The following is a 9,444-nucleotide window of genomic DNA, read 5'->3' as shown; positions in this document are numbered from 1 at the left end:
CATTCTCTGAATGAATAGTAATTTCCCACATATCACACTGATATCTAATATTTTGTAAAAGACATGCAATGAACTTGTATGAAACAGAACGTAGTTCTGCCCAATAGCATATATAGCTATATGAACCATAGGCCTACAGGTTTTTTTTTCCCATATGGTCTGGGGGGCCATAGTATTTTCCATGTGAAAATGACCATTCAGTTTCCAAGGGTGGAGTTTGTAACAAGTTTGTGACTGCAATGAGTTTGAGTAGGTTAAGTCCAATGATGTAAAAAAAAAAAAAGACACTTGGGAATCCTTAAAGGATTTGTAGGCTAGCCTACAAAATATGTGTAGATCGGTAGGTCGAAGCGGTTAACAGCAAACAGAGACTCATCATGGAAGTGTAGCTCAAACTTGCAGACTCAAGCAGGTGAGTGGGGCTTATTGTTGCAAGAAATGGCAGTCATATTAGGCACTGAGAGGCTAGTGTAAAATGCCCGTATCTATATTATCGGTTAGATTACAGATAATTGGGTTAGTTCATAGCAAAACCTAATTTTGAATGTTGCCATTAAACGTAGGACCTGAAATCAATACCGTTGCTGTTGTGAGCGGAACACTTTGACTGTTGCACACCAACAAGTCGGAGACGCATGCTTTCCTTGCATACAAGCGAAAATTCGTGTTTCGGCGCAGGCCTTTGATGATTAAGCTTTTATTTGTGTTTTGCCCATTTAAACCAATAATTGCAATTCCATCATGAAACTGCTTACACACAACATGTTAACATCGCATGTGAAGGGAGTAACCAAAGGATACCCACTTCTAATCAAAGTAAGACTTGTCTTGTTGTCTTTCGTGTTAGATAGTTAATATTAATGTTATCTTGTTAGTTGTCGACACTTGTTTTTTAAATTGGTTCAGGCCAAATTGTTATTAGCAGTTAAGTGTCAAGGTAAATTCAAACACGTATCGACAAAAATCTACGGAGAAAAATCTGTAGCCTATGCTGAACAACGCTAACGTTACAGGTTTGCATTGCTTGTAGCTAATAGCCACGTCGCTCTGCTTGTTTGTATTGTGTCCTGGATATGAAATCTACCAACATGATAGTTGTTCGTCTTTAATCTAATTGCTATTAAATGTAAATGTGCGGGGTGAAGTCAGGGATGGGGAAACTAGACCACCTTACCTGAGCAGGTTCATTCAACCCCCATTATCGTCTTGATGTTCCTCAAAGGCAACAGAGGTTAAGGTGAACGAGGTGGAGTTTAACCCACAGTTTGTCAGTCGGATGATCCCCAAGCTTGAGTGGAGTGCCTTAATACAGGCAGCGGATGGGGTGAGTCCTTGGCCTTTATCGTTAATTTTGGTAACAAACATGAACCGGCGCAAATTGTCATGATAATATATGTTTAGAATGCTTGTTATAGGCACGCACATAGGCCTGTGCACTTGATAATGCACTTGACTAGATCATAGGTCACAGATCTACAGACACAACACCTATGCACTTGACTTCTGTTTTGATATGAATATGTATGCAAATACACAGATCGACACAACACACAAAACACTGTTATATTTTGTCATTAATATGTTTTGCAGCTGGGCCACCTTCAGGATCTTCCGGGTACAGTTGTCCCCGAATTTGAGAATAATGATGACTTTCTGCGCAAAGTTCACAGAGTTTTGTTAGAGGTGAGACTTCTCATGTGGTTTCGAGAGTAGAGCACATAATGTGGAGTGTAGCTAATTTAACTCTCTGTGGAATGTTGTTGTTCTCTCTAGGTGGAGGTAATTGAGGGGTGTCTCCAGTGCCCAGAATCAGGAAGAGAGTTTCCCATCTCAAGAGGAGTTCCTAACATGCTGTTAAATGACGATGAATCCTAACATTTTTTAGAAGTTATCCTCTGATAGGCTATATAAATTATGTTGAAAATTCTCCTTCATCCCACCTAAACATCTGACGTTCAAACTCCATAGGGGATTGTTTTTCTTTCTGTGATTTTGGTTTATTTATGTGTTTTTATTGAAATTCATATGTTCTAAAAATAATAAAATGGTTGAATGCCCTCCAGTCTTTTGTAGTTTTCTTAAACCAACTATGACTTACCTACAATAACTATTCTCACCAATAATGTGACATTGCCAGTTAATCTGGCGATGTACAAATGTAACTCTTCAGATGCAGGGCAAAATGTAGTTGAGTGCAATGGATATATCTATACACCCTATAAATCACCTTTTTTGAATATTAGTCAACTTTTCACAGCTATGCCTCTGGTCTTGTGGGTGTATTGAGGATCCTCATGAATAATGAGTGCCTGAAAATACTTCTCTGTTTCAGCTTGCCATTGCATGCCATCAGATGCACAAATCATGTTAGATTGTATAAAGTGTATTACACAACTATGAAAGGATGTGGATGCCACAGCAAGCTTCTAAGGAAGAACTATGTATTTCATGTTGTCTTTAAAAGTGCCAGGGAAAGAAAAGAACTCTTGCATCATCCACAGATACTTTTTCTATCTTATGGGCTAAATGCAATCAAAGCCCATTGTATCCTACGTTCTACTGACTCTTTGCCAGAAGTTCAGGGCTGGTTTATACACAAGGGATAAAGTTTCGATAATTGCATTTTCTGCTTTTCTCATTTGCGATGTGATGGAAAAGAATCTCGTCAATGTTCCCAGAAAATGGACTGTATCAGTCGACCCAGATCCACATCTGTTTTATTAATATAAAGGCACATCTCTCGTTTGGCAATTTAAGTCTTCTTAGTTTGAGTTAGGCGCAGTATGTCAGCTCTGGTTGAAAACGAAATGCAGACTTCAAGCATATGATGACGTGGCACGGCAGTGTGTCTAAATATATCTTCAAGCGGGTCAAAAGAAAGAGGGATACGATGTTTTTGAGGAAGCATTTCGGTCTCCATATTGCAATACCGCAGCTAGCCACTAGAGTTGGGAGGCATCTTCGGTCCACACGCCCCCTGATTCTGGCACTAGATGTCGCCAAATTGACCACATCCACGTCAGCGTAGCATTTTGTCGAGTTGGATTGTGGCAGGCGTCATGCTAATGAAATTGAAATGCTCTAGTCATGTTTGAACACGACATATTTCTTCCCATGAACTGCACCAACCACCCGAGGATGTGAACCCCAACACTAAAAGAGCCTCGTCTGGAGGTCTGTCCCCACTACTCTACTCGGTGCATTACCTTTTCCTTCTACTTACAGTTTGAGACACAATTACAGGGCTGTGACCAAAACTATAATAACGTTATAATGGGAAAAGAGCAGGAACAGCAATAAATCAGCGCTCTGAAAGATTAACGATCATGTATTTTCTAGCGTATAATTAACAATGAGACGGAGAGAAGAGCAGGGAGAGGTAGGATAAAGAAAGGGTGTGCACAAAATGAAGATGGAGCATTTCAAAGCTTTAGATTATCTTAGGTTTGCTCTCGATGCCTCCATGTAAACGCGTTTGCGCAAAATTATAGACTAAAAATGTAACAATTTCCTGATATGTCTTTAGGGAGAGACTTGTGGAGTAGTGAACAAATAACCACCAACCACCTGTGCAGGGTGGAGGCAAACATTTCTGAACACGAATATTGCAAGAATGTGTTGTGCAATTTTCGCCATCAACCGCTCCAAGAGGTGCGCCTCCAACAGTGGCAGAAAGTTCAGCCTCGGGACTTTCACTGAGGCAAGGCAGCGCATTAACAAAAGCATCTTGTTCTTTTGGTTGACCACAATTGAAATGAACTCCACTTCCACTGAAACTTTAGAGCCCAATCTCTTCGTGTGTTGTCCTGTATAATTTGATTCACATAGACTCTATTGGGTATTATCCCTTGCGCACGTTTGCGCATACTCTCTCTCTCTCTCTCTCGCCCTTTCTTTCTTGCCTCCCGTACACACATTTTCTGTCTGAGTCTCTTCCTCTCGACTGAGATCGATTTGGTCTCTCTATCCAAGAGAGAAGGTTGTCCATGAGTTTCACGCTCACGTGCAACTCAATGTCCGTATGGAATATACAGCTGAAATTAGATTTCTAATCTGACCATTCACATGAGAGCCATTTCCATGTTTTTCTCTCGGTTGGAGTCATCGAATTCCAAGGAGAACTGCGCCAAGGATTTCAGTTGGAGATACTTTTTCGAGTTTCAGCCGAAATAGGTGAATATGTGTCTGGAAATGTCGTTGGATTTATTTGCGCCAAACAACTGCTGAAGCGACAAACCATAGCCTTAAGCTTACCAGAAATGTTTTTTTATTTTTATTTATTCAAGTTAAAAGTGAAGTGCCTATCGGGATGATTAGTATGACACGGGAAAGAGACACTATTGCAGCCTAACATTAAACGAAAGAAATTCAGCAAAAATAGCATTCTCTTCCTAAGTTCCAAGACAGACCGCAAAAACGCTAACCATCACTTGGAGGCCACATAGGCTCGAAGTTTGCTCAGCAAGTCTGTCTCACTAAGCAATGAAATCTCCCATATTTAACGGCGATGTAAAACACTAGCTCTCAGAATTCTTTTCAATGCCCTAAACGTCAGGTGTTTGGGTCCGCTGCTGGAAATTACACTGTCATGGGCTAAAATTGTCGATAAAACAAAAATGAAGATATTGTTCTTCTTGGGACTCAAACTTTGCTCAGCTGAAATGTTCGTCTGAAACGTTGCTTGTGGATGTTTGTCGTCACCTGAATGTTATGAGACCACAACACATCGGACAGAATAACAGTGGAGTTTTGGAAGTTCTCTGGGTCATTTTACAGGTAGCTACAGACGGTAGCTCAACCTACGCCACTCTCAGTCCTTCAAAATCCACAGGCTCTTAAAGGAACCATCAGTGATACCGGACCTCAACAGGGAATTACACACACACGAATTCTGGACTACTGTTACGGATCATTACCATTCAGCTTTATGCAACAATGTTGTTTTTCAACTTTGTATTGCTGATGCTAAAACTAACCGTGTCAACAGAAGGGCTTTCGACTTGTCATTCATTTGACTTGGACGACCATAAGTCAAAACGCATCGAAGCGGTGCGCGGACAAATTTTGAGCAAACTCCGTATCCGTTCACCGCCTGAAGCAGAGCCAAGTCCAACACCGACGGCAGTACCGCCAGAGGTAATGTTACTCTACAACAGCACTAGAGAACTGCTGAAGGAGCGGGCACTCCAGGCAGATGCGTGCGACCGCGAAAGCAGTGAGGAGGATTATTACGCCAAAGAGGTACAGCGCGTGGATATGCAACCACCTGACTCCAGTGAGTAAACCGTGTTCTGTGCTGCTTTGTGGACCACAATGCACTGTATAGTTCATTGTAAGTGCAGAGGAATACATGTCGACATCTGATCTGCCCTTAAATTGTTTTTTTTTTTTTTTTTTTAACTACCATTGGTAGTTTGTTATGACTTAGGCTACCGTCGAACGGTAGTGTAGACGTCATGCTACTTCAGGTATGGCTAATATACTTTTAATGATATGCCACTGAGGCCTTGTTTAGGCTATAGGGTAGAAGATTGCACGTATATAATCACAACGTGTCGTAAATCAGTATGCATTTGGTTTTTGTATTTACACAGACATCATCAACCCTACTCCACCAAGTCTATTTTATAGAGTGGTGGGCTTTGATGTCACTAACGTAGAGCGAAACTCTAGTACATTGGTAAAGGCAGAGTTCAGGATCTACAGAATTCCCAACCCCCAGGCTCGCGCAACCGAACAGAGGGTGGAGGTATATCAGGTAATTACAGGCCCTGTTGTGCATATAATTATCCCAGTCATGAAATTATGTGATGTCTCACCATTTCTGTCATTCCAATAGCACAAGAAACACATGTGTTTGACACAGTCAAAGTCAGTATGACTTCAAAACTTCAGAGTCATTTTAATTTGATGAAGTACATTTATACCAATATACTAATATAATGTTGGTGTCTCTGGCTATGGCAACTTTTAGTCATCCATTGTAGTCACTAGATGGCACTGCTCTTTTCTAGCTCTGCGACAACTCCACCCAATGCACCCTCTGTTTCCCCAAGCCTCAGAGCCAGACTGCTTTCACTGTGTGTCACTACTGAGGAGAATTAGGTTGGCAGAGCCATGTAATATGTCCTCCTTTGTCTCTTACATTTTCACTGTTCTCTCTGTCCTAGCTGCTGAAGGCTGATGTTGAGACAGCTCCCACACAGAGATACATTGACTCTCGGACAGTGCATCCTCAAGAGAAAGGGGCGTGGATGTCCATTGATGTCACAGAGACGGTCAAGGAATGGTTGGCACACAGAGGTTAGGCCTTTGACCAATAACGAACCTACATATGAACCCTCATACTCCTATATATAATTTAACAGGTGCCCATAACTGTTATTGTAGTTATCATATGGAATGGTGGAAGAAAATTACAGTGAAAAAGTAGCCCAGACAATATCTAATTCCTATTTAGGAAATTCCAGGATTCATTCTATACTACTGTATGTCCTATTGTGAATACAGGGAAAATAATGGCATGAAGATTCTCTTGATCTATATATTTATTATCTTATGTAGATATCTATGTAGCTCTCAATCCACTGATCTGTGTATGTTCTCTCTGTCCTCAGAAAGGAACCTTGGCCTGAAACTCAGTGTTCATTGTCCTTGCTGTACATTCGTTCCATCCACAAACAATATTGTGCCCAACAAGAGTGAGGAGCTGGAGGCACGGTTTGCAGGTAATGACTGTAATTGTAGTTACAGATTTGTATTAATTCTCCCCTGTTTAGAAGTGAAAAGGATGTCAAGGTCGGTGTTCTATAATGTTAAACAAGACGCTGCATCAAATTTATGTGGACATAGCATTTTGACCCATGTTTGAATTGTTTTTTTTTTCCATTAACCTTTACAGGCATTGATGATGACTTTAGAAGACAAGGGCCCACAAAGGGTCAGATTGAGTTTAGCACCAAGACCCCCCACCTGATCCTCACCCTTCTCCCAACGGACAGAATGGAGAACCCTGGGAAGAAAAACCGTAAGAAGCGGGCTGCTCCCGATACCACCACATGCTCTCGGTATGATCATGCATAATGTTCACAAAACGTGTATTGCTGGGTGTGTCTGAATTTTTGCTCCTGATTTGTTTTTGTGGTAAAAGCCCAGATGCAAGCTAATGATATATGTTGAAGTTGTGATCAAAGGCTAAAGGTACGTATTTGTATTGTCTTAGAGTTGTGTTTGTACTTAAATGGTATCTCTATCCTTTCTCACTGCTAGGAATGCGGACCAGGGCTGTTGTCTGAGGTCCCTGTACATTGATTTTCGTCGGGACCTTAACTGGAAATGGATACATGAACCAAAAGGATACAAAGCCAACTTTTGCGCAGGAAACTGCCCCTACCTTTGGAGTGCTGACAATCACTACAACATGGTGAGGTCTACTACTGGTACACTTCTTATTACCGTAATTACAGAGTATTACAGGACTTACCTGTATGCTTTTTTGTGAGCTTAGTGGGTCTCTTGTTGACTCGCTCATTTTCCTTATCCTCTACGCAGATCCTGCCACTGTATAATAAACTGAATCCCGAGGCGTCAGCCTCCCCTTGCTGTGTGCCCCAGGACCTGGAGCCCCTCACCATCGTTTACTTCCTGGGCCGGACCCCTCGCGTGGAGCAGCTCTCCAACATGGTGGTCAAGTCCTGCAAGTGTCGCTGATCATGTGAAAGGGGACAGAAAGAGGCAGACAGGCAGAGAGTGTGAAGAAGAGAGGATAGTTTCTGGAGATTAGTGAAGAAGGAAGCTAGAGACTCACATGCCTTCAGTGTCTGGCAGGATGCACAGATTCTGCACAAAAATGCACAAATGTACCAATGTTGTTTTGTCATGGAGTGTAAAATATTCATGAATAGAAAGTAAATATCTATAGTTGTATGTTTGTTTGTGCTGTAACACCTTTGGGAGATTAAGTATTGAGTGTGCGTGTGGGCGAGTGTCTATTTATGCTTTTTTTTTTTTTTTCTTAAACCATGATTGTACTTTGGCTTTGGGACTTCATGTATGTGTATACCGTCTCTCACAGCTAAATAACAAGTCTAGACTGCAATGTGTAAATTAATGAATATTAATCGTATTTCTTTCTTTTTTCTGTATCCAGATTACATTAGTCCCACTGTAGAAAGGGTTGTTTCTCCCTGTGGGATATACCTGTATAGTAGGCATAATTAGATGATATTAGGTAAGAGGTGATAGATGGATATTTTTTAGACCTCTTATATTCACAATGTAAATAGTTTCTATGCATTAATTGTCATGTTTTATGATTAGAGCATTAAAATTGGATGATTTTGAGAACCTAAGAACTAAAAGCTTATCTATGAAAATGCCTTTTCCTCTGAAGAAGATAGCTGAGTCTGTATTTTTTCTTCTTCTCCCAGCTACTGAGCTTTTGTGAGGGTTGAGTGTGCGGATTTGTCTAAGGGATTTGCCAGCTAGATGCGGTCAGGGTTTGAAAATCTCCGGCGTAAACAGGATGTGAGCGATTTCCAGACACCGACCACTCACGAAAAAGCCAGATTTAAACGCTTGGGGCTCAGGGTTTGTGGCGAGTGGACAGAAAAAAAGACTCCGTTAGAGGGAGACGTGGGTTGAGAATGTCACAGTCGAACCTTTGAGCTGGGCCTATATCGACCGTGTATAGTCGTGGGTTTATCGTCTAGGTCCGCTAACAAAATGCACATTTCTGTCACTGCTCTCGCATCGAAACCGCCTCTATGTCTCAAACAGTTCTTGTCTTAAATAACCATATCCATTTGGGAGTAATGTAGGTTATTTTTAAAGCGCGTTTCTATATGAATGCATGCTATGTGCCTCTTGGCATCTCTCTCTCTCTCCGTTCAGTCCTGTGTGCGCGCTCGCGCGTTCGTATATGTTTGTTGAAGAGAGAAGGTACGGAATAGATTGAATGTTTATCTGGATAGCGCTGCGGTCGGAAGGTTCAATCTCGGGAGAATGAGAAGCTGTCTGTGTTTGCCAGGGCGTAGTTAAACACAGCAAATGCCTTCATCTCGGTCTCTCGCCCTACGAAAACAAGTTGTTCTAAACCAGGCCAAGGGGCACCAAGCCAGGACTAAAGGAAGATAGATAGACTAGTGTTACATATTTATCTCTTGTTGAAATTAAGAGTCACTCTTATTTTGAGCCATTCATATCATCATGCATGCATTCATCATAGGGTTTTGAGCCCACATTATTTATAACAGTATTTAACACACTTGAGGTCACTAACATCAACTGTAGAAAGCTGAAGTGATTTACTGCTTACCAGTTTAAGTACCCGTTTAAACAAACATTAGCTGCATTGTACAAACAAATATGTTTGAATGGGAACAGTGGATTCTGGTGAGGCTTGTGGGCAGCAGTTGGTTTGAGTACAGAACGCAGCCTGTTCAG

The 9,444-nt window shown here is 41.4% G+C and overlaps 2 protein-coding genes across 2 annotated transcripts; both read left to right on the top strand.

Annotated features, from left to right (window-relative positions):
* The first annotated feature begins 588 nt into the window (after nt 1–588).
* On the top strand, nt 589–2,057 carry trmt112 (tRNA methyltransferase activator subunit 11-2). Its single transcript, XM_042074653.1, has 4 exons — nt 589–816; nt 1,223–1,324; nt 1,591–1,683; nt 1,774–2,057. Exons 1-4 carry the CDS (start codon nt 742–744, stop codon nt 1,873–1,875), a joined length of 372 nt encoding a protein of 123 aa, XP_041930587.1. The 5' UTR covers nt 589–741; the 3' UTR covers nt 1,876–2,057.
* Nucleotides 2,058–3,924: 1,867 nt separating this feature from the next.
* tgfb5 (transforming growth factor, beta 5) lies at nt 3,925–8,346 on the top strand. The gene is made up of 7 exons (XM_042074652.1): nt 3,925–5,275; nt 5,595–5,758; nt 6,171–6,303; nt 6,618–6,728; nt 6,902–7,067; nt 7,270–7,423; nt 7,552–8,346. The coding sequence occupies exons 1-7, from the start codon at nt 4,936–4,938 to the stop codon at nt 7,708–7,710; spliced, it is 1,227 nt and encodes a 408-aa protein (XP_041930586.1). The 5' UTR covers nt 3,925–4,935; the 3' UTR covers nt 7,711–8,346.
* The last annotated feature ends 1,098 nt before the right edge of the window (nt 8,347–9,444 follow it).

The sequence above is a fragment of the Alosa sapidissima genome, chromosome 20, assembly GCF_018492685.1.
Source record: "Alosa sapidissima isolate fAloSap1 chromosome 20, fAloSap1.pri, whole genome shotgun sequence".
Taxonomy (NCBI): Eukaryota; Metazoa; Chordata; class Actinopteri; order Clupeiformes; family Clupeidae; genus Alosa; species Alosa sapidissima.
Note: the sequence above shows the minus strand (reverse complement) of the source record. Positions and strands in the feature narration are given on the sequence as shown.

Bases quoted from the DNA above. Each gene is read 5' to 3' on its own strand.
- trmt112 (XM_042074653.1), top strand. From the start codon at position 742: ATGAAACTGCTTACACACAACATGTTAACATCGCATGTGAAGGGAGTA. The intron at 1,325-1,590 runs GTGAGTCCTTGG...TATGTTTTGCAG, and splicing joins TAATACAGGCAGCGGATGGG to CTGGGCCACCTTCAGGATCT. The intron at 1,684-1,773 runs GTGAGACTTCTC...TGTTCTCTCTAG, and splicing joins TTCACAGAGTTTTGTTAGAG to GTGGAGGTAATTGAGGGGTG.
- tgfb5 (XM_042074652.1), top strand. From the start codon at position 4,936: ATGTTGTTTTTCAACTTTGTATTGCTGATGCTAAAACTAACCGTGTCA. The intron at 7,068-7,269 runs GTATGATCATGC...TCTCACTGCTAG, and splicing joins GATACCACCACATGCTCTCG to GAATGCGGACCAGGGCTGTT. The intron at 7,424-7,551 runs GTGAGGTCTACT...TCCTCTACGCAG, and splicing joins CTGACAATCACTACAACATG to ATCCTGCCACTGTATAATAA.